This window comes from Amaranthus tricolor, chromosome 14, assembly GCF_026212465.1.
Source record: "Amaranthus tricolor cultivar Red isolate AtriRed21 chromosome 14, ASM2621246v1, whole genome shotgun sequence".
Lineage (NCBI taxonomy): Eukaryota > Viridiplantae > Streptophyta > Magnoliopsida > Caryophyllales > Amaranthaceae > Amaranthus > Amaranthus tricolor.
This window is the reverse complement of record NC_080060.1, coordinates 6,466,136-6,491,663: the sequence shown is the minus strand read 5'-3', so window position 1 is coordinate 6,491,663 and position 25,528 is coordinate 6,466,136. Positions and strand designations below refer to the sequence as shown.

General features: G+C 34.2%; 1 protein-coding gene across 1 annotated transcript; it reads left to right on the top strand.

Moving 5' to 3' along the window:
- Positions 1–1,072: 1,072 nt before the first annotated feature.
- On the top strand, positions 1,073–24,870 carry LOC130800042 (DExH-box ATP-dependent RNA helicase DExH1). Its single transcript, XM_057663376.1, has 18 exons — positions 1,073–1,483; positions 2,462–2,765; positions 7,017–7,409; positions 7,535–7,680; positions 9,378–9,477; positions 9,556–9,765; positions 9,895–9,990; positions 11,032–11,307; positions 11,720–11,923; positions 12,018–12,173; positions 14,810–14,902; positions 18,918–19,132; positions 21,526–21,685; positions 21,760–22,033; positions 22,657–22,849; positions 22,936–23,122; positions 24,008–24,376; positions 24,464–24,870. The coding sequence occupies exons 3-18, from the start codon at positions 7,116–7,118 to the stop codon at positions 24,593–24,595; spliced, it is 3,105 nt and encodes a 1,034-aa protein (XP_057519359.1). The 5' UTR covers positions 1,073–1,483; positions 2,462–2,765; positions 7,017–7,115; the 3' UTR covers positions 24,596–24,870.
- The last annotated feature ends 658 nt before the right edge of the window (positions 24,871–25,528 follow it).

Below are 25,528 nucleotides of genomic sequence, written 5' to 3'. Positions count from 1 at the left end.
AGCAAAAAAAAAAGAAAAAGAAAAGATTGATTTTCATTTTTCTGGACACAATCTATCCGTTTTGTGCTAAGCTATTTTGCGATGGTTATGATCATTTTTAGGTTTTCTTAGTAGAAATATCAGTTTTAGATCTTCGACCCGTGAACGCGTGGCCACTTGAATTGCCTCAAAACGAGTTTGTATGAGAAAGTTATGTGCAAAATACTAACAGGGTGTTCTTTAAACCGAATTGGAAGTTATGAAAATTAATAATTAATTGTTCATGTTTGGAATTCAATTGGGTATTAGTTTAATCAAATGTTTAGGGTTATTTATTAGGTATTTATGTTTCTTCAAGTGACTTGGGTTGGTATCAAGTTACGTTCAAAATTTATTATATTGTATTCTGAAATTTCAAAACAGAAATTGATCCTACTGTTTTGCAATTTTTTCAGATAGTTCTGGTAATTTCTGGGTTTTAAAGATATAATTTGTAGAGCTCCGAGTCGTGGTCGCGTAGCTACTTGAATCGTCTTATTTGGTTTCCGTTTGAGTGAGTTATGCCTGTTTTAGTAATGAGGTGTCCTTAAATGATACTAATACGGAATTTATAAAATGGGATTATAGGCTATGAAATAATGAGTATTTTTTTAATCAGTTGTTTAAGGTTATTTATTGGGTATTTAAGATCAATTAAGGTTATTGTTTTTCAATTGGGTTTTATTGATTGGTATTGTAGAGTTATGGGTTCTTATTTGATTAATCTGGGTATTTGGTTTAAATATTAAATATGGGAACGTAAGTATCAATTGAGTATTTGATTAATTGATATTATTTGAATATGATATAAGTTGGGTATTTGGGATTTAAGATTGGTGTCAAATTGGTTAAACTGTATTGATGGTAACTCAAGCTCTTACTTGATGGTTGATGATGATTTGATTGATATGTTAATTATTGATTGTTATATATTCATGGCTGAAACAGTTATAAAAATGTCTTTGTTAAAAATTACTATTTTAATAAGTAAAATGAGTTTGTCATTTTAAAAGTAAAATTCTACTACGATTTTTAGGTATCAGATTTATTATTTTTGGGGACAAAATAAATTATACGATGAAAAATATGGGTATATTATCCACCTCATACTGTGATAAGTATGAGTAGGAAGTAAACCACTCACGTTTTGCCACTATGGCCTATGACTCACACCTCTCAATCTTACTCACCAAAATAAAACTCCTTTCCCTAAGTTATATAATCTGTAAGAGTACTTCCTCTACTCTTTCCTTCATACCATTATCACCTTCTTCATAGCTTCTCAAAGAAACACAAAGCTGAGATCAAACTGCACCTTTATTTCTTCATAAAGTGGAACAAAAGTCTGAAATTTTACCAATCTTCATCTTCTCAAATTAATGGTGTAAGTAAATCTAAGTAAAAGCTATTGTAGAAGAAGGATGACACATCTAATTATCACCATCTCTATCTCTTTTGTGTAGGAGTAAGTTTTCTTTATATGTTCTTGAATTCATACTTGTATATTAATTTAATGGCTAATTGGGCCTTAAATTGATATTTGAATGTTTTAAAGTAGTTTAGTATTTGTGGATTCAATTTGGGTCTTTGATTAAAATTTAAGCAACTTAAATTTAAGATGAGTATATGAATTCAATTAGTAATTGGGTTGTCTTTGGGTGTTGATTAGTATTGGTTGTTTGGGGTATTTGGGTTCTAGTATAAATTTAGTATTTTAGATATTGACAGAAACTGAGCGTTTTGTTTTAGCCATTTTCGGGTCAGTTGTGATTGTTTTTGGGTTCTAGTGTCTCATAAGATTTGTAGAGCTCCGAGTTGCGGTCGCGTGGGCACTTGAATCGCCCCAAAATGAGTTCATATGAGGGAGTTATGTCCAAAATACTAACAGGCTGTCAAAAAAATCAACAATAAGCTTTCTGTTTTGCCATTTTCGAGGCCGTTCTGATTGTTTCTGGGTTTTAGTGTCTTCATAAGAATTGTAGAGCTCTGAGTCTGGGTCGCGTAGCCACTTGAATCGCCCCCAAATGAGTTCGTATGAGAGAGTTATGACCAAAATACTAACAGATTGTCATGAAATTAGAGAATAACCAATCATGAGATTAATTGTTCAAATTGGGATTTCAATTGGGTATTTCTTTAATCATGTATTTAAGATTATTTTATGTTTCTTTAATAGGTAATTATGGATAGTATGAGTTTGTTGAGTATTATTAATGGTGATGAAAAAGGGAGCTTGGATTGTTATCTTTTGGCGTTATAAGTTGATGTATACAAGGTGTTTGTTCAAATGCATCAATTAAATTGAGCAAATAAAGAATTTATTTGAAGATGTCTGTTAACGACTTGTATATAAAATATAGTAGTTGGTTGGATTACTCAACAATTCAATTGTTGACAGTCTTTGATGGGGCTTATCCCTTACGGGAGATAGATTCATTTTCAGGTTAGCTCTGTGGTGGAAAGAATGCCTACATGTATTATGTGTTACGGGCGAGGCGATGACTTCTTTTGGAAATACATTTTGTAAATTAGTTATTAGTAAATTAAATAGTAATAATTTCATAATATTTTGTAAATAGTATTTACTTAGTTAGGTAAAAAGTTTTAAATAAGTCTGATATTAGTTTGCTGTGATCATCGAATCACAGGTCGGATTCAATCCAGACCACTATAAGTCTTCCGCTGTGTTGTGGACAGTATTATTATACTGTTTACGTTAGTCTGGGCTGTTTCAATGGCATAGAGAGGTAATCTTACAAACACTACTATCTTTTAAATTTAATTTATGTATTTCAAAGTTTAGGTTATTTTATATAAGGTGTGATATTACTGCTATTGATAATTGAGCAAAATCGTATAATTTTTGATGTTTGAAACTTTGGATTTTGACTTTCTTTGACCTTGCTTCTAATTATTGATCAAAATTATGTTTTGTATGTTCACAATATTATAAATATGAGCTTTTCAATATTGTACTATGAAAATGAGTTATGATTATTCATTTTAAAAAAATCAAGTGACTTATTAATTCGTTTTATATTAAAATGTTCGAAATTGAAAAGCGTTCCATTTTGGGAATTGGCAACGGATATTTGTATCCGGATTATTGTGAAATTCTATAGCTTGATAATAGGTAATGGTTATTCGGATCGGTCTCGTGCTCCCGATCCCGTTTCGTTCTTGCAAGAATCGTATTTTCGGTGATGACGATCACCTATGTTCTCAGGATAATTAAATCAAGCCTACTTCATGACGGTCCATATATTCCCACGTTTTAAAGTGTTGTTATATTGTTGTTTTTAATATAAGTTTTGAATAATTACGTTTGGTATATAAAGTTTTGTTTGTTACGCAATAAAATCATATATTTTGTTTGTCGTATTGTTTTGCTATTGACTTGTAAAGTAATAGCCGCATTTTGATTTCGCTATTAACTTGTAAAGTAATAGTCGTATTTTGATTTCGCTATTAACTTGTAAAGTAATAGTCGTATTTTGATTTCGCTATTAATTTGTAAAGTTAAAGTCGTATCTTGATTCACTATGAACTAATGGTTCTTACTCGTATTTATGTCGATATCAAACAGTCTTTTAAAAGAGTTTGAGTTTTTGTTAAATTAATGTTTTAGAAGGAGATATCAAATGAGGAAAAGATTAAGTTGGAGATGTTTGTTAATGACTTGTATATAAATGTAAAAGTTTGTTGGATTACTCAACTATTCAATAGTTGACAGTCTTTTATGGGGCTTATCCCTTACGGGGGATAGATCCACTTTCAGGTTAACTCTAATATGGATGGACTTTTGCTGCTCTTATGTGTTATGTTCCGCGATAATGAGGACATCATTTTAGGAAAGTTAATTTGTAACGATATTTTAAAGAATCATGTGTTGTAAAATTGATAGAATTAGATTAAGTACCAAATGTTTTGTAATTATGAGTTAAGATTATAAATGGTTTGTAACTATTTAAGTTTAAAATATGAAAAGTTTTTAGTTACTCTGATATTAGTTTGTTGTGACTATCGAGCCACAGGTCGGATTCAACTCAAACTTTTATAAGTCTTCCGCTGTGCTTTGTAGACAACATTATTATACTGTTTACATTGGTTTGGGCTGTTTCACAAACACCCCTCTATCTCAACCTTGTCATTATATTCATTTTGATTTGAGCTCAATTTAACAAGGTATTCAACTCGACTTCAATGAAAAATACAAATTCAAAATTACATCTTACTCGACTCGATCTTTAAGAGTTACTCTGTGATAGACCAGTCCCTCCGTAAGAAGCTTATTGTAACAACCCGACTTACCGTTGACTGAGTAAATAGGGTCATCACGGGGTTCATTCCCAAGAAACTTATATCACACTTCCAAAACTTAAGCAAAGGGGTCATCAGCTCTTTAACGTAACTAACTCAGCTAATTCTCAAACCAAACATCTAATTAAAACACAAGATGATCATACAATTCTCTACAAGTCTGATATAACCAACACAACCAAATCAATTTTACATTTATCCAAAATCCTAATACAAATCTATAAATTCCTACGTGCTCAGCTCAATATACATCCTTAGAACCTCTAATCACCTCCGCTAACCCATCCTTCCCGATCGGTTCCGATCTGCAAACAAGCTAAAAGTTGGAAACAACAACGGGTCAGATCAAACTGAATGAGAAGTAACAATCCAAAACAACAAAACCTAGCAATTCAAATCATAGGTTTAAAAGCAACATCAGTTCCCTAAATCTATGTGCGCGCAGGGAGTCTAGTTTGAGAGGTGCCCCATAGCTCTAAGGCTATGTCGCTCTCGGGTGAAGCTAGTCAATATCTCAATGACAATTCGCTTCAAAACAGGGAGCATGAAACAATGTTCCTCAACTCCGTCAATGACCAGCTCGCAAGCCCGATCCATTGACCATATCATAATATCAGCATAAACATTCACAACAACATTTGTCTCAACAATTTCCAATTCAAAAGAGCTTTAGTAAAAAGGTTTATTTTCAAGAATGTAGTCTGGCCAAACCCTTTAAGGGACTGTTACTACTCACCAACAAGACGCTTCAAAGAGCCGTGATCGATTTGCAGCTATCAACTAGAAAGAGCGCGCAGAGAAATCGTTTCCTGGAGCATAACAAGATCATAACATCACTCAAGAGCGTTCGGTACAACTTTACTAACACATAACTTATTACATCTCCTCCTAAACCCAAGCTTAATCAAAACTCTTGTTTAAGCATTTCTAATTAAACACAAAGGTCTACATTTAAACCAATGTCAATAATCATCTAAAGAATCTAATAATCTCTTCAAGATTTTCAACTAATCCAATATTCAATCAATAACCAATGTTTCCCAATACAACTCATAATCTTGATATCCATAAAATTAATATCTCTACACAAGCCCATCTCTTTTATTATTGTCAAACATTGTGGTAATGGTTCATAAGGATAACAATAGGAATAGAAGAATAAAACAATTCAAGAAGAAAAGATGCAAAGGTGCTTGCAAATTGATGAGATATGTAAAAACAATCATCAAAAAGACAGAGATCATAAATTTATTTACTACCTCAATAAAATGGCGGCAATTGAAACTCAAAGAAGGTAATGTCGCTCAGAAATCAGACTTTGGGAACAAGGTTCTGCGGTTTACTTCTTTCGAAACTCACAACATGGAAGAATCAAGGCTGGTCACCAATGAACGGATGTTGCTTGTCGCTGTGTTTACAAGAATCAACTATTAGAGTCAAACAAAAACGCCATTGCCATTATCTTGAACCAAGGACGAAGAAAGGAAGAAAAATATATGGGTAAGCTGTTCAATTCGAAAATCAGAGAAAGAAGAAAGATGGATATACCTGATGTTGCTTCAAAAATCAAATGAAGAAGATGGATTAGGGCTCTGCTTTGCCCTATTATGCGAAAAAGGAAAGGTTTATGCCCTAGATTTCGATATTTCTTGAGGAAGAAGAAGAGGAAGAGGGTGTGAATCTCGCCATTGTTGTTTTTCGAAGGAAAGCTTCAAAGGAAGAGGCTATGCTAGGGCTGAATTCTATAAAACTTCATATCAAGATTACAAGGATTGCACGCGAAAATCAATGGATTGAATGAGGAAGACGATTAATCAATTGTAGCAGATTCCAAGCAAGAAATCAGCCATTTTCTCTGAAAATGGCGAAAAGGAAGAAGATGCTCTTGGTTCTTGGATTTTGATGTGTTCAAATGAAGGAGAAAGAATGGGTGCCTGATTCCTTGAGTTCATACGAATAAGGAAAAAAAGAAAGGGTTTTTTTTTTTTATTTTTTTTATTTTTCACATTAAAAGAAAAGGGAAAGAAAAAAAAAGAAAAAGAAAAAAATTTAAATTGAGAATGGTCTATGTTATGTATATTTAGGGTTATTCTCGCACTTATAATTCTCTTAAATTCACTCGTCTTAAATTATTAATTTCTCAAATGTTACACTTATATTCTCATAATATGTATGAAAAGTGCTATATAACTCATTTATAAAACGTATCTCTCGATGAAACCATTTCTTACAGCAATTTATGGATCTTTAACGAATCCAAATTCAATTCCTAAAGCACAATTTTGTGAAAATTTGAAACAAATAAGCATTTTTAACAAAAAAAAAAGAGCTTTAGGGAAACTTAATTTCAAAAATATGTGTTTCCATGTCTGAGCTTAAGGTTAGGTGTATTCGTTGTTACTAACAACAAACATGAAAACTGGTCAAAAGAAGTCAAAATTCTTTATTCGTTGTTGCCTGTTAGTAACAACGAACGAAAAGGAGACAATGTCATAACGTCGGAAGGGACAAAAAAATTAAAATCATGTTTGTTCGCTGTTAGTAATAACAAACATACCTGATCGACCTTAAGTTCGAACATAGAGACACTTATTTTGAAATTAAATTTATACTCATTTTTATTTTTATTTTTTTTTAAATTGCTTATTTATTTCTAACATTTCCAATTTGTGAACTAGAGTGACCTACAATGCTATGAGCATAATAGATTTTGACCCAAATGACTTTGAAGGCGGATTCTAAACTCTAATGTGCATTGCAGTGTTCGATTGAAATTGATGTCGTTGCGCTGCTTCCCATTCCCAACTACAACACTTCCCATCACTTTCTCTCTCTTCAAACGCCTCACTCCATTTTCCTTCTCTTCTGCGAAACCATCTTTCCTTACTCTCTCTATCTCTTCCATGTCATACCGTCCCAACTATCAAGGCGGCCGTCGTGGCGGCGGCGGAGGACGTAATCGTGGCGGAGGAAGAGCGGGGCGTGGTGATAGAGGTGGAGGTGGAGGCGGTGAGCAGCGCTGGTGGGACCCTGTTTGGCGAGCACAGCGCCTTGCTCAAAAAGCAGCTGAGGTAATTTTTTTAAATTTCATGATTTTCCATGCATTACAAATCCTTCGAATTGAAGGAATTATCAATTTCAATTCGCATTTTTGGTAGGGTTTTATTGATTTACAGTGATGCCATTGATGTTACAGTATGAAGTGTTGGATGAAAACGAGTGGTGGACCAAGTTGGAGGGGTTTCAGAAAGGAGGGGAGCAGGAATTGGTTATCAAGCGTCTTTTTAGGCGGGAAGATCAAGATGTTTTAGCAGATATGGCCAAACAGTTGGGGCTTTACTTGTAAGTTGTGTATGTTTTTGTCCATGGTTTTGTTGGTTGGAATGGACTAGCTGTTTTTATTTGGAAGTATCGATTTCTTGATTTTCCATGTTGTTTGATGATTTCTGTTTTCGAGCTCATTGTGTGAATGCATGAATGTATGCTAATGTTTTCAAGCTTCATCATTTGATACCATTACCCTCGAGCAATTATGTGGCTTGCATACTTATCACACCTAGGCCTAATATGGTAGCGTGTAATTGAGAGGGAAGATGCTCCCATTGGGTTATCATTCTGACGCATGCTAATTAACTTGAACTTTTCAACTCTGATTTCACCCTACTGCAACTTTTCCATTTTGTTTGGATGGATGGAAATAGAGGTAAAGGAAGAGGAGAGATTTAGAGCCTTAGAGGGATGCTAAATTCGATGTTTGGATAACACAAGTGTGAAGAGCATGAGATTTGGAGGAATATTGTGAATTGTGATAGAGGCAGATAAAACTTAATTTTGTAGGCTTGGTAACTTTGACAAAGCTCTACCGCACATAGATGAGAGATTGCATACAATTTTTTTTTTAATGATTTAGTTATCAAGTGATACATTAACTAGTCTACAACAATCAATAATGTATAAACTGCTCATTTTCAAGTAATAAAAGGAGGAAGAAGGCTCATGATTTTCCTTTCAAATATTAATATTTTTGGAAATATTTTATTTAGGAAAATTTACCTAGAATAATTCAACCTATACGTAATTTTCCTATAATAATCCCACCTATTGATTAATCATGAATAATTCAACTTTAAAGGGTATTTGCCTAGAGTAAACTTGGATAACCCGATGACCTGCTATAGTAGGTAATTCACCAAAAAGTAAACTGAAAATTAATTTAAAATTAGAGAAAAGTTTTGAAATTTTACATAAAAAATTCTAAACAATAAAAAAAATCATAAATTTTTTAAAAACATTTTTTAACATTTTTTTCGACATTTTATTTTAATTTATCTTTTTTTCTTAAAAAATAAAATTGCTATAGCAAGTCATTCGGTCATCGAATTTACTCTAGGAAAATATCCCTCAAAGTTGGGATTATTCATGGTTAATCAATAGGTGGAATTATTGTAGGCAAATCACGAATAGGTTGGATTATTCTAGGTAATTTTTCCTTTTATTTATTTGAAATAAAATCCTTTTAAATTCGCTCCATTCCTAATTTCCTTTCATTCTATTTGTGATGGATTTTTTCTTCCTCTTCTATGCCTGCTTTCATATTGTAATCAATATACTTTTTTGTTCCCTTCCCCCTTCCTCTCCCTTCCCCCTATTCCCCCTCATTATTGCTATCCAAACAAAGTGTTCCTCTTTAGCTAAAGATTAAGATGGGCAATGAGTTACAAATTCCAGATGGAATTCATACTCATGCATTATGGTTATGATTATTCTAATAATAAATTCTTTGTTTTTCTTCTTGATGGAGTGCATGCTGTTTAAATGTGACAGTATTGTAGATAAATTAATGTATATTATTTAAATCAGTTGGCTGTAATGGCTTTGTATTGCATAAGTCATGTAGACTGGTTACATTATAGTAAATTTATGCAGTGCCTTTTGAAACAGTCGTTCTAACTGGTTACATATTCTGACTTTATGAGGTTAATTATGGTGGTTTATTGATTTTCCATTTCCCTCTTTTAATACTGATTGTGGAAATAAAGCCATGCATATAACAAAGGAAAGGCACTTGTTGCGAGTAAAGTTCCCTTACCAAATTACCGGGCAGATCTAGATGATCGTCATGGATCTTCACAGAAGGAGGTATGATTATGAAACACGGATTTATATTTTATGTTTTTCTTGGCTAGTGTTTTACCAACATTTACATACACAACACAGATACTAATGCCTACCGACATCGAGAGACGGGTTAGTTCATTGTTGGGTTCCTCTAAGGGTGAAATTTCTACTGAGAAGTCTACTAGTGCTTCTCAGAGTTCAAGAAATTCTTCATCAGCATCAAGCCTTGTGAAACCAATCCTTTCAGAGAATAATGTTTCCAAGGATAAAATTAGTGCTGATCTTAAACAGCAGGAGGAGAAGTTGAAGGTTTGTATGCAAATGATTAGCATGCTTTTAATTCCTTTCATTATTGCTACTGTTGTAATATTAACTTATGGGGGACATATCTTGTGGCTGTTCTGAATTAGTTTCACTATCTTTGCCGTTTATTTCTAGACTAGTGCAAGTGTACAAGCCATGTGTGCGTTTAGAGAAAAGCTTCCTGCATACAATGTGAGATCAGAATTTCTAAAGGCTGTTGCTAAGAATCAGGTTTGTATTCATGCCTGATTTCTATGAGCCTATTTTTTTCTCATTTATAATTTACAATGATGTGATTCTCTATGCCGAAGATTACAACTAGCTGCTCTTTGTTGTAATTATCTGGAAATGTTTTTACCCTTACCTATTTGAGCTGTTGTTTTTATCCCCTTCAGCTGGGGTAAGGCCATAGGGGGGCTTTTGATGTCTAATTTTTTATTGCTTTTTTGTACTCATTTTCAATGTGTGAGTATGCAAGTATGCATCTTCTATGACAATTGCTAATACTTCCTCCTTTCCTTAACATGATACTTGCAACTCAAAGTGATATTTTTATTTCAAAACGGAGGTAATACATGCTAGTCAAAAGAGGTCATGGTTTCTGAGTTTGATGTTGATTTAACCTGTCACCAAAAACAAAAAAGCATGAAGTCTTGAACTTCATAATTTGCTCCAAATAAATGCAATTTCGTTCTCTATAGTTGCTTCTTTGGTGATTCCATCTGCTACCTCGTTCCAAAGTGCATCCATTTCACTTTATGATAAAATCCTAGGATATTGGTGAAGTAATTTTGTTACTAGGCTTTAGCATTGTTAATTATTTTCCTTTTTAGGTAAGAGTCTTATTTTTTTTGCAAAGGAAATTAGGACTAGTTAGTATGCTAGCTTATAGAAATTGTTCTAATTGGTAGAGTGAATCCCTTAACTGTGGAGTTCACTGTTAGATATATCTATCATAAGATCAGTGATCTTTGAACTCTTTATCTTCCTGTTTGTTCATTTGCTGAGATGAAGGTTTGTACTCTTAATTTCTTATCGAGCTCTTGGAAGGATTAAGAATCTCTCTAAAAAATGAAAAACTTTTATATGATGCTTGGGCTCCTTAAGTCAATTATGTTGTTCCGATGCTGTGTTTGATTTTTTCCTTTACAGTCTATATTACTACTCATGGAGTTGGCATATCTTTTGCTACTCTGTTTGAGTGTAATGCTTTAGCTTTGATCAAAATATTTCTAAATCTTCTTCATTATTTGTATTTTTTGGTCGTTGTAGGTCCTTCTTGTTTCAGGGGAGACTGGCTGTGGTAAAACAACCCAGCTCCCTCAGTTCATTTTAGAAGAGGAGATTTCAAGTCTCCGTGGTGCTGATTGTAGCATAGTATGTACCCAACCACGTCGTATATCAGCTATATCTGTTGCAGCTCGAATATCATCCGAAAGAGGAGCGAATCTCGGGGAAACTGTTGGCTATCAGATTCGACTGGAGGCAAAACGTTCTACACAGACACGGCTACTATTCTGCACAACAGGAGTTTTACTTAGACAATTGGTAGATTTATTGACTGTACATAAATTATTTAATGTATTTTTTTGTCTAGGAAAGGTGTCTTGTCATGCTTTGGTTTCTAAATTTAAACAGCACAATAATAAAATTTAATTTGAGTGTCTATGAACTATTGCATTATTGAGGCTTTTCATCTTGCAAAAATTGGGCGAGGAGACGTTCAAATTTAGTTATCTTGTCACTCAATTTTAGATGAGATGATAACACTAGAGACGGAAATATGCAGATGTCATGTATTTGATCAATATGCAAGGATGGGACTGAGAGTATCACTGCATGTATTTGCTTTTACAGATTCTCCTTCTGTTTGTATGTCCGGATGTTGTTTCTTCGTGTTCGACCATTGCGTTGAAATATGATAATATTATGTCTTAAATGTTTGCTGGGTTTTTCATAGGTTCAAGATCCAAATTTAACTGGTGTGAGCCATCTCTTAGTGGATGAAATCCACGAGAGAGGAATGTATGAGGACTTTCTTCTAATAATATTGAAGGATCTTCTTCCTCGTCGTCCAGATCTTAGACTTGTTCTTATGAGTGCGACTATAAATGCTGAGTTGTTTTCCAAATATTTTGGAAATGCGCCCATCATTCATATTCCGGTACTGATTATATGTATAGTTTTTATTGCATGATTTTTGAATATTTATATTTATGGCTGCTTAGACTTTATATTCTGCTGCTATATTTCTGTAGGGACTGACTTTTCCGGTCACGGAGCTCTTTCTAGAGGATGTATTGGAGAAAACAAGATACACTATCAAGCCAGAGTCTGATAGTTTCCAGGGTAGTTCAAGACGTCGAGCTAGACAAGTGGATTCTAAGAAAGATCCTTTGACCGACTTATTCGAGGCATGTAGAGTTTTCTGTTATACTATTTTCTTCGTTCTCTTTTCAACATCACCTGACTATCCATTATTTGCAAATTTATAATGGCTAGACTCTAGAGCATAGAAAATAATCTTGGTTGTTGTTGCAATTGTTGCACGTTGTTGCAGATGCGGCACCTCGCAGTGTTATGGCTTTTTCCTTGAACATTGCAATGTGAATTGTTTACTTGAAAATTATCCATTTTATCAGAGTGATTTAAGTTATCTAGAATTAAAATGACTCATTAGTTCATGTGCACTTCTCATCTATGTGAAGTTGTAAATGATGTTTACTGCCAAGGGTTAATCGAAAACAACCTCTTTATTATCACTAACCAATGTATAACAAGTTGGGAAATCGACCTATTTGTTCTTGTTTTTTTGGGTTGCCAAGTTGAATTTTCTCTCCTAATGTCTATCTATTTGTTCAATGTATTAATTTATTTCTAATTCGTATGCCACATCTTGATATTTATATTTCGCTTTTGTTTTGTCTTAATTCAAGATATCTGTGTAAAATATGGATGAGAATAATTAGTGGACATTCTTTTACGAAAATTTCTACTCCCTCTGTAACTCATCCCAAATTAATTTACGCATATTTGTTCTAAGGAAACATTCTTATAAATGACCGAATTTCTTCCCCAACTTTTACCAGATTTAACCCTAAGAATCCCATCCTATCTATGTGATCCCATGTGTCCGTTGACTTAGGATACTTCTATAGGATGTGGTGAGCATTGAGAACGAACTGCAGCCATAATAAATTGTAACTTTTAGAATACAAGGGATAATATTACCTTATCGCCCTTTATTTCTTATCATCACATGTGAAAATTTTGGCCCACAAGTTCCATTCTCAATCTTCTTATCACCCTAAAATCCGACAAGTCAACTAATTTGGGAGAAAGGGAGTATCAACTTAGGGTAGTTCTGTAGGATTGCTGAGCACTAAGCACGCACATCAACTATAATTAGAAATTAAATTTTAACTTTTAGTGTTTAGGGGAGAATATGCTACGCCCATATTCTACTTTATCTCTCATTATCACATGTGAATTTTTTGGACCACAAGTTATTGGCTATCTTCTTATCACCCTAAAATCTTACAAGTCAACTAATTTGGGACAAAGAGAGTATATCTTTTTGGAGGGCATACATACATTTGTTCATTTTGAGCTCAAAGTTCTTAGGTTTCAAAGAAATTGCCAAACATCTGCTATATTTGAATATTTGCTTTCTAGATTTGACATTCCCATAGCCTTCACCTACTTCCTTGTTGACAATGCAACTCTTTCCTCGTCTAAAACTAAGAGAACAACCCTCGATTCTCTAACTTATCTATCACTTTCGTAAAAAAAGGCCTATATAAGGGTTTCATATGTGAGAGCTATCACTAAATCAAGATGTAATTTATTGATTAGAAACATTCGTAGTTAAACCTTATAACTACGTTTAGAAGAATCAATCTTACACATAGTTTATTTAGCGTTGTAGTTGTTTATTTCTTTGTGTGACACATGTTTCCTTGTGTGCTTGAAGTTGAACCTTACATCCCTTGAATATGATGTCAAACGAGTAAAGATTATTATGTTTTAGGGATAATAAATTAAAGAAAAGAATTAGATATAAGCTAAAAGTGGTAAATCAATGTTAGATTAATATTTTTTGTATGTGGGAGACAAAGTAAGATAGTGAGAAGGCAATGACATTTCAAAAATAGGACAACAAATGGAATCCGTGGTATTTGGGACAAACTAGCAAGAGAAACAAAGATGATGTTGTGAAGAATGAGCGGTAAACGTACGATTGCCACCTGTTATGATTCACTGTGGGTGGTTATGGAGATTTTCCATATGAAATTGGGTGTGTCACTAGGTTAAGGGATAATGTATATGTTGAAAGGGATAAGTGGATGTGTCTTAAAGGAGAGAATGTGAAATGAAGACATAAGAACCAGTTCGGAGTTGTAGATATTGAATCAAAATGAGAGAAGACCATTTATGTTGGGTTGATCATATGCAAAGAAGGCCAAAAAGTGCACCAATTACAAGAGTGAAAGGTCTTAACTTTGACAATTATAAAAGAGGAAGTGGTAGGCTGATAGTGATTTGAAGTGAAGAATGACATGGAAATGAGCTTATAACAATAAATAGGAATGTATATAGGAGGAAAATATATGTAGATTTTTACTAGAACTGATTTTGTTAGTTGCAAATTTTATTACATATGGCCGTGTAAAGTATGCTCGTTTTAAACGATGATATTCGTTGATTTGTTTTGCTTCATGTATAAGATCCCATGTTGGGATTAAGGCTTTAGCTTTGTTGGCGTAGTTGTAATCAGGTTAGGAGAATCAACAATCTATGCATAATTTGTTTAGCACTGAACTTGTTTATTGTCTCACCTGTTTTCTTGTTTGATTACACATATCATTGTCTGCAGCCAGTGCTTCACCTTCATGCCCTTCTTTTTTTTGCTTCATTATTTGTGGAGTTTTGAGTAACATTTGGATGTATTAATACTGAAAACATTTGCTTTCTTGGTTTGTTCATTTTGCTGTTTATCAAGTGATTAAAAGATATTGTATACATATTGACAACCTTGTTAATTATGTAGGATGTTGATGTCGATTCACAATACAAGAAATACAGTGTTAATACAAGAAAATCTCTTGAAGCATGGTGTGGCTCACAACTTGATTTGAATCTTGTGAGTATTTAATAAGATTATTAGCTAGAATGGAATTATTTTGTGTCCCTCCTACCCCAGACAAGTTACGAAAATTGGAATCTGCTATTGATTCTCCAGAATAAATAACAAGATTCAATCGGAAACAACCACTTTGTTATCACAAGGGTAATGTATTAAGGCTTTTTACATCGGATTCGGTGGCAGTTTGGTAATGGAATATTTTGCTTCTAAGCATCTAAATGTTTGAGCAAACAAATGTACTCAAGAGGTGATTTTGTTCATTTTATTGCCTTTTATCATATGAAATTTGATCTGTATGTAATGATATGTTTTTTTGAAGTAAAAAGGTACTACCTCCGTTTCAGTGACTTTATCCCATTTGATTTTTTGACACTATTCACAGTTCACTCAAAATTTGTATTTTCTTCTTCATCTATAAGTTAAAACATAGTCAAGTGGGATCTTGTTTGATTCGTTTGAACGCAAGGATTATTAATATCAACTTTTTATAATTATTAGTTATCCACCGTTAGAGACATTAAGACTTCAATATGTCTTGGCAAACGTGCACAAATGAAATGGGACAAAGTCATTGAAATGGAGAGAGTATCTATTAAGGAGCTATTAGCAAAAACATTGTCAATAATTCATAAAGGACCACCATCAAACCACATCTCATTACAAATACTCAAAGATGCCTAACGCAAAGCTATGGGCAACCTCATTGCACCTTCTCTAGAAACAAGATAAGCTAATAGAATTAATATTAACACTTGAAAAAAATTTTATCTACTAGAATTTGAGTATGATACCTCTAGAAAGATGCTTACATAGAGCATCAATAATTTTTTTAGCATCAACTTCTATGGAATTATTGTCCATCCATGCTCCATAGCCAAGCCCACTATATAATCAACCGACTTTGCTTTAACTTTTTCGGGGTCATCAACCTCCCAAGTAGTCCTTGTTCGCGCACGAAGAAGTTTGCCATTGTGCTCTCTACCAGCCACCCCAATTCCCATTCTATCATCTGTGGCATTCAAAGCAACATCAAAGTTCAATTTTATACGCCCTTCCACACCCTGCAACATTTAGTGTGCTCCCTATCTTCTCCATTTTTGTCTCAAGCTTTCTTCAAAGCTCCCTGAGATTCTTTTAACTTGTCCAACACCCTTTTTACACGCCCTTTCCACACATGTTTTTGGGCTAGCATACACTTCTTCATGAAGGACCTTATTTCGAGCACTCCAAGCTTGCCTAGCAAGGATTGAGATATATCGATATGTTGGTGATTGCTTAATTTGTTTAAAAGTAATTAAATTTTGCAGTTTGGTGAATTAAATATTATAATTCCGGTATAATTTGGGCATAGGATCACACCAACAACAATGTCAAAACCATAATCACAAAAAATTAAGGTCGGTTACATGAACCAATATATCACTTTAAATGGGCCACATGGATTCATCTTCTCCATTCATTCTTGTTTTATACCATTCCAATATGTAAGTCTAGATTCTTTATAGCCTTTTTCATTTTTTTCCTCCAAGTCATCTTCAGTTTTCTTCGCTCTCTTTTTTAGTCCCTCGAGCTCAACCTTTCTATCTTCTTTATAGGTTCTCTAATACTCGGTTTGTACACATGTCCATTCCTCTTTCATCTTTTCCCCAATATTTGTAACTCCTAAACCTTTTTTATATCTACGCTTTGAATTCTATCCCTCAACGTATGCCGACTCATCCATTGAAGCATTTGCATTTATGTTACTTCCATCTTCCTACTTTGATCCTTTCTAAAAGCCCAATATCATAATTCATATAGTAGCTTTGGTTTGATGGTCATTCGATAAAACTTGCCTTTTAGTTTTAGGGGCACACCTTGATCACATAACATCCTAGTAGGCACTATATATTTTTGCCATCTACACTTAATTCTATGGGTCACATCTTTTGGATGTGTCCACTACTTTGAAAAATGGACCCAAGGTATTCGAAGCATCCACTTGAAGCAATTTTTTTTTCTTCTAGCCTCAGATTCAATAAGCGAGTCTCGCTTTGCGCCTTGTGGACATTGGGTGATGCAAAGCCCACTACAAGAGGCGTGCGCCTCCTTGTCGTGCTGGGTAATTAAGTTAAGCATGTTTGTTTTAAAAAGCAATAAAACTCCGAAAAAATTTTACTTGAATATGAATTTCGAGAAACAATTGCTTCCCTCAAAAAAAGTCTTAAAGTAGTGAAAAACAAGAAAACAACTTTGGGTATTCTTATTATGATATTTATGCACTAAAGTAGTAATAATGTATTTAGTGTAATGTTGATAAACGTTTTCAAGCTTGTTGCTATTATAATATGAATCTCATGTTGTTTAAAGTATTATACTCCCTCCGTTTCTTTTCAAACGTCCCATTTGCTTTTTGCACGTTTGCCAATGCACTAATTCAATCTTTAATATCTCTAATTGTACATAATTAAAAATTAAAAAAAATAGATATTAATACACCTTATGTTGAGATGAATCAAACAAGATCCTTTGAGATATGTTTTGAAATTGATTGTTAAGCTTTTTAATGATAGTGCGCTTCGCATGTAAAAAGTTCACGCCTTTGCCTTACGCTTAGCGCCTAGGCTCTAACGACCTTTTCCACCTTAGTGTGCCTTGCTCTTTTTAAAATTAAGCTTCTAGCTTTATAGTGCCTCTCGTTATCTCATTTGTGCTAAAAATACATTTTATGTATTCCGTCTTACTTTGACTTTATCTAAGTTCTCGCGACTCCAACTCTTGTCTCCATTGTTCGAACTTGGCTTTTACTTCTTCCTTGGTCTCATCTATCTAAACAATGTCATCGACTAACAATTGGCACCAAGGCACGTTGCCCCTCAACATGTCCTTACATTTGTCTTAGTTTTTGATACATTTCTTGCACTATATTAATGTATTTCTTGGGGATACATTTCTTTGTCATTGCCTACAAATTTACTTCTCTTGGTATTTTTCCGTATGCTTTTTTCAAGTCAATACAAACGATGTGCGATTTCTAGCCCTATAGTACTCCATAATTTGTATCATAAGATGAATTGCTTCCATTGTGTTGGCATAAATCCAATTTGGTTCTCCTTGTCCATCTCCTTATACGTATCTCTTTCACTCTTTCCCATAACTTTATAGTAAAGCTCATGATTTTTTTCCTCGATAATTGGAGCAATCTTGGGCATCTCCCTTGTTTTTGCAAATGGCCACCATAGTAGTTCTTCTCCCGTCATTTGGCGTCTTGTTTGTCCTCCATATCTTGTTGAATAGATTAGGTATCCGAGTTATTCCAATCATCCCTAGGCAACTCCATATCTTAATAGCATATGGTCCAATCGCTTTCTCTTGCTTCATTTTCTTAAAGCTCCCTTCACCTCTGTTATATGTATTCTCCGCACAGAATCTCTACTTTCATCTAAAGGAGTGATTGTTGTATCACCTATAACATTTTCTTGTTCTCCATCAAAAAGCTCATCAAAATACTCCCCCAACGATTCTTGATGTTCTCGTCCTGAACTAGAATGTAATTATTCTTGTCCTTAACACACTAGATTACACCTATATCATTAGTTTTTGCTTGCCTCCTCTTTACCATCCAATATCTATCTTTTTCTCTTTCTTTAGAATCTAATTTGTCATACACCTCTTTAAAAGCCTTTAATTTTGCCTCGCAAACTGTTACTTTTGTTATGGTTTTTAATTTCCTTATACTTGCCTAAGTTTTCCTCATTCTATTTTCCTGATGGAGATAGCATTTTTTTCTTTTACTTTATAATTGCCGTGACCTCTTCGTTCCTCCACATTGTCTCCTTCTTTACGATTATAGTACCGCTGATTCGCCTAAAGTGCCCTTAGCTATTCGAGTGCTGCAAGTTTTTTGATTTATGATCATGGATTGTGACTAATTTTTTGGGCATAGGATCATGATTTTTTTTTAAAACAATTTCAAATGCATAGCATGTCTGTCAAAACTTTCTTTAGCTCTTTTATTTAAATGTTCTTGTAGGTTGAATCAACAATCGAGTATATATGTCGGCATGAGGGTGAAGGGGCAATACTTATATTTCTCACCGGCTGGGATGAAATTTCTAAGCTTCTCGATAACATCAAGGCAAACAATTATCTTGGAGACGCAAAAAAGTTTCTTGTTCTTCCCTTGCATGGTTCCATGCCGACTGTCAATCAACGTGAAATATTTGACAGGCCACCTGCAAATACAAGGTTAGATTTTTCATTTGGATCTCTAATTTGTGGCCAAGTTGGCTTCTTTTCTATTGTTCTCTCATGCCATAGACTAAGTGATGTGTCTGTTGGTTTTTAATTGTACAGTTAGCGTTACAAATTTATGTTTTTCTTTTCAAGTGCAAGTTCATTCTTTATGTACTGTGAAAATCAACGTATAACATTTATCTCTTTCCAAAATCCAATTTTCCCATGCATGATCTTGTTTACGAAATCAATATGCTACATTTTGCAAAGTAGTTTGTCTGAACTAATATAGGATGGCCTCCTATTTCCCTGTCTTCTCTTACTCTTTGTTAAGGATAAAAAGTTCTAGAGCATTTATAAACGAGTACATTTTGTAACCTTCATTTTTTGAGAAAGTTTCTTTTTTTAGTTTGTCAAAATACACTTAACAATATAAAAACTTTTAAAACATTATCAAGAACACATTTTCCATCAAAAAAGTAAATCTATTATTGGCTCTGTTTTTCATACACTTTAGCCCTTGTGTGGTTGCCAATTCACATAAGGAAATGGTAGGTAGTGAGAAAATGGTTACTCAATGGAAAAACCTTGGGAAAATGGTAAGAAAAGATAATCAAGCCACTGAAGTTTTAACTTTTTTCTTTTATGAAAATGGGTTTTGACGTCTAAGTTCTACTTCACCAAGTGTTATTTATAAACTGTTTTCTCACCAGAAAATTTATAAAAGGTGCTTCTTCACAAAATCAAGGTTTTAAAATGTAAGTTTTGAATAAAAAATCCAAATATTACTGTAGTCTGTTGTGTACCTCATTATTTGGTGTGGGAAATGGACATTGTGTTTGATTGTAGGTTGGCCTAGATATTTTCCAATGATTTGAATTTAGACAGTGTTTCAGGATTGTCCTAGTAGATTGATTGAGATGGAAGGGAAGCTCCTACTCATTGAGAGTGAAATGAAGGAACATATGAACTCTTAATTAAACATGGAGGAATACTCTAGAGTCAAAAGTGGGCCAAATGGAATAAGTGCACATCAGTTGTGGTGTAATACAACAACACAACAATGTCAAAGCTATAATGATCCTAACAATAGGGGAATATATGGTATACTCAACAACATTCCATTACCCCAATGCTATTAAGTGGCTATCACCTAGGGTGAGGTCGGAGGTCGGATGTACGCAACCTTACCCGTGTTAGTGATAACACCAAGAGGTTGCTCCAATCGACTCTTGGTACCAAACATCATGTGCAACTTCACATATATAAGAACTACACATGATTTGATGAGCCACTTAGGTGTACTATCAAAATTAAATAGGTATTTAAATAGAAGTAACAGTTCAGGCGTTTTGTACGTTGAAAAAGCAAATTTTAAGGTTCTTGGTCTAGTTACCCTTTGGCAATGGTTTGGTTTCTATAGGGAATGTATAAATACTTTAAACATCATGCAACTGCCATGCAGGTGTTAGTTTTTTTCTTAGGGTCATGGCTCTTGTATTTGGTGTATAAGTACTAACTTAGTGTTTGCCAATATATTTTATAGTTTCTATGTAGGTATGTGTATTATCTGAAGTTTATGTCAGTCCACAACATATGGATAGCTGATGTGAAATTTTTGATGAATACAAAAAGTTTTGAGGATTAAACTATTTGACCATTTTGGTAGCCTCTTTGATACTATTTAATGAGGTGATATAAGTTAGTACTTTATCTTCCTCTATTACCGACACATGAAACACCAAGCCATCATTCATTATTTCATTGGCAATATAAACGATAATTCTGAATTGCTAGCTAAGCAAAGAAGTTATACTCTGTTTCTAGGAGTGAGGGAGTAAAATCCGTAAATAAGCTTTTGATAGTTTAGCAACTTTAAAAGATGTTTGGTGTTTCTCGGTAAAGAGGTGTTTACAGTTGTGGTTCATTAGACTAACCCTCTCAGACTTAAGTAGGAAAGAAATTTCATTTCACTGCTAACAAAAACTAGTGGTAATCCGATTCTCCTACTCACCCTATGCGTCGTGTATCAGAGTTCGAAATCCTGGACACGACACGACATGGCACTGGGACTAGATCTGGCCATTTGGGTTGAGTTGGCCTGGCTTGTAACTGAACCTAACCTGAAGTGGGAATTACTCTTAGCATTATATCAAACCAAATTGATATTTATGCTAAGTGTCAAATCAAACTCTAAAAAGACTACTTTATGAAGTTGATACCAATGCCAACATTCTTTTAGTGTGAAATTTTGATTCCATTTTGGATCCGTCCAAGTAATGAAATATCTGCCATATTTCCTTCCATGGTTTCAAGCAGAACAAGTTTCGTAAACATCAACTGGATGGGGCTAATCATTTTTGCTTGTACTATGATTTGTTACTCTATGTATGGTTCTTTTGCAGAAAAATTGTTCTAGCTACAAACATTGCGGAGAGTAGTATCACTATTGATGATGTAGTTTATGTAGTTGATTGTGGAAAGGCAAAGGAGACCAGCTATGATGCTTTGAACAAGCTAGCTTGTCTATTGCCATCATGGATTTCAAAAGCCTCAGCCCATCAGGTATATATTTATACGTCATCTTGGGTAATAACAAATTTTTGATTCAATCTTCATCAATGCTGAAATGTTAACAGAGACGAGGTCGTGCTGGTCGAGTGCAACCTGGAGTTTGTTATAGACTATATCCAAAACTGATTTATGAGGCAATGCCTCAATATCAGTTACCAGAAATTCTCCGGACACCCTTGCAAGAATTATGTCTAAACATAAAAAGTTTGCAACTTGGAGCAGTTGGGTCATTCTTATCGAAAGCACTGCAGCCACCTGATCCTCTCTCTGTTCAAAATGCTGTTGAACTTTTGAAGACCATTGGTGCATTAGATGACAATGAAGAACTTACTCCTCTTGGTATGTAAAATGAAAGACTATATTTATCACTTTTTTTTTTTTGAAAAGAAGAAAAGAATAGATTTTATAATTTTCATTTGTACATGTATGCCATGAATACCATGTCAAAACTCTAAAAGAACTGTGCTTAACTAGGATAAGTTAGTTAAAGATGATCGTGATGTTTCTGATTGACCATAATCCTTGCCGTGCCTATTTCTTGTCTTAGTGTTGCTCTTTCTTAAATTTGGAGATCATTTTATTGATATTACTATAATCAATATAGTATGGTGGCTTGCTTTTGCAATTTCTTAACAACATTGACTGTTTGCTTCAGTGTTGCCTAACTTACTAATCCCCCTTGGAAGTTTAAATTGCATATTGAGACTAGCAAATCATGGTTGATTTTAGTTTAATTTGGACCCATATTCTACGAATTGACAATTTAAAAAGCAACTTTGATAGTGAATCAGGTAGCACTGCTTTTCTCATTTGTAATTGTTCTGATACAGATATAATCTTAGACTAGTGTATGGACTATGGAGTATGGACCTTGTTTTGATAATTCAAAAAGCGACTTTGATATAAACATAGATAGCAAAAAACTAGAGATTGTTACATTTAATATTTATGTAACTGAACAGGTCGTCATCTTTGCACTTTACCTTTGGAACCCAATATTGGGAAAATGCTTCTCATGGGGTCGATCTTCCAATGCCTAAATCCAGCATTGACAATTGCTGCTGCACTTGCTTATCGTAATCCGTTTGTTTTGCCAATCAACCGGAAGGAGGAAGCTGATGATGCAAAGAGGTCATTCGCCGGTGATTCTTGCAGGTTTGATCCCTATTTCTAGCTGTAAGAATCATGAACTCTTGTATGTTTTTATGTAAGTGGTAGTATGTGATATTTTCTTTTTTCAGTGACCATATAGCACTTCTAAAAGCATTTGAGGGGTGGAAAGAAGCAAAAAGTAGTCGGACAGAGAGATCATATTGTTGGGAGAACTTCTTGTCGCCTGTAACTTTGCAAATGATGGATGATATGCGGAAACAATTTGTGGATTTACTCTCAGACATAGGTTTTGTTGACAAGGCAAAAGGACCTAATGTAAGCTTTTAAACTCAATATCCTTGCTTAATATGAAAAGAGAAGGTTGTTCTATTAGTTCGCTAGCAATGATCCCTCTAAAGCAAGGCTAGTGAAGATTGTTTCGGGAGATTTATATACATCCTCATTCCTCTGAGAAGTTTTAACATTTGAAGTGGCTCAATGTTTTACATAATGAATTGTTATATGGTCACGATTGCTATTTTATCAAGGAGGCAGTGGGGTCTTCTGATTATGTAAAGATCATGAGGCCAAAAATAGGAGAAACAAGGGGTAAGAACTTGGAATTAATCGGGGAGGGAGGGAGCATATATGATATATCCTTTTTTTGTTTGTTTTTGAAGTGCATCAATTCACCAAAAGACATGAAAATCTTTTAGGATAATGCTGCACTTAAAAAGGAGATATTATATACCAGCAACCTATTGGGTTAGGCATCCACTTCCCTTGCTCCTAGTCTCGAGTCTTGACTAACGAGTTTCTCTCTTAATGGAGGACATTATTTTTGTTTTCTTAGGATGGGGGGATTTCTCTTGAGTAAATTGTACCTATGCTAGGTAGCGCAGTAGAGGCCTTTCAACACCTCATCACTCGATAACAGCCACAAACACAAAAGCAAAAAAAAAAAAAAAAAAAAAAGAAAAAAAAAACACACATGCGCACGCAGACAATAATCTCAGTAAAAAGTTAACCTTTTTCTTAAATGCCAGTTTGGCGAATAGTCTCAAAAAGCTGCTTACACTTCACAAGGTTTTGCAATTACTTCTGTAATTCATGTATTATTCGATTAAGAGTTTTGTATCTCTTCGGCAACTAATTCTTTTGTGGGAGCAGAGGCGTTAAATCCCATAATTACTTCGTAACTAGAATTTTATGATTACGCAGGCTTATAACCAGTACAGCCATGATATGGAGATGGTCTGTGCCATGCTTTGTGCTGGGCTTTACCCTAATGTCGTTCAATGTAAAAGAAGAGGAAAGCGGATGGTATTTTACACCAAAGAAGTTGGGCAAGTGGACATTCATCCTGCTTCTGTAAATGCTGGGGTTCATCTGTTCCCTCTGCCATATCTGGTTTATAGTGAGAAGGTGAAGACAACTAGCATATTCGTTCGTGATTCGACCAATATATCCGATTATGCTCTTCTTCTGTTTGGTGGTAGTCTTATTCCTAGTAAATCTGGAGAAGGCATTGAGATGCTTGGAGGTTACCTTCATTTCTCTGCGTCAAAAAGTGTGTTGGAATTAATAAAGGTGAAAAATCTGCTCCTTTTTTTTATATAAAAAATACTTGTAAATTTCTGTTTGATTAACTGGAGGGCTACCTTCTTGATTCCTTAGAACTTGCGAACGGAACTCGATAAACTTTTAAGCAGGAAGATTAAAGAACCAAGCCTAGATATTACTGCCGAGGGCAAGGGTGTGGTTGCTGCTGTAGTCGAGTTGCTGCACAGTCAAAACTTAAGATACTGAATATATGATAGGTTATATCTACAGATTGATCCTTTTAACCCATTCATGACCAAATAGAATTGAAAAGGTTCATTATTATACACTTTTTTCTAAATTTTTTTTAGCTACGTAATTTTACTGGGCCCGAGGCAGATGTTTGATAAACAACTTATGCTTTAATAGCACGAATTGTCAGATTTTTATGACATAATTAGCTGTTATATACAGTTTTTTGATGTGAATAATACGCAGATATTTTAAGTGAGACTTGTATGCTAGACACAAACTTTTGTTCCCTTATGTTGTATACAATATTGCTTCAAGTTGATGATTCAAATAATCATATTCCAATAGTGGAATCATGTAGAGGTGTTTATTAAGGTCATCGGGTGATTCGAGTTTTATAATTTTTACATAATTATAAATTCATTTTGAAATTGTATTAAAGTCGGGTTTGGTTACAAGGTCGGATAAATGTCATATTATCGGGTCGGTTTTGAACACTTCTAGAATTAGGTATGGGTGAGCGATCACTAGTATATTGATCAAAATGTTGAGCGTTTGAAAAGAATCATTGTGAGAATATGAGAGTAGCGGAAATGTGGTTGCTTAGATAGTTGAGCGGATAGATTTTGAGGAATAAAATTCGAAAAGAAGACATAAGAAAGGGTCTAGAAGTCGAAGATATTAAGGAGAAGATGAAAGATAATCATTTATGATGGTTTGGAAATTTGCAATGATGAGATTTTGGTAAACTAGTGATCAAGATAAAATGTTGGAACTTGAAAGACATAAAAAGAGAAAAAGGAAGATGAAGGACAGAGAGTACTAGACATGACATGAAAGCTTTAGATTTACAAGTTGATATGGTAGAATAGTTGATGATTTAAGAGAGTGCTTAGATGGTTGAGCAGATAAAAATTGAGTTGGCTTTGATTCATCTTTTCTGTGGTA

What these genes read in the sequence shown, in the direction of transcription:
- LOC130800042 (XM_057663376.1), top strand. Translation starts at nt 7,116, where the DNA reads ATGTCGTTGCGCTGCTTCCCATTCCCAACTACAACACTTCCCATCACT. An exon ending in AGGCTGTTGCTAAGAATCAG is followed by an intron (nt 9,991 to 11,031) that starts GTTTGTATTCAT and finishes TGGTCGTTGTAG; the next exon opens with GTCCTTCTTGTTTCAGGGGA. An exon ending in CACAACTTGATTTGAATCTT is followed by an intron (nt 14,903 to 18,917) that starts GTGAGTATTTAA and finishes ATGTTCTTGTAG; the next exon opens with GTTGAATCAACAATCGAGTA.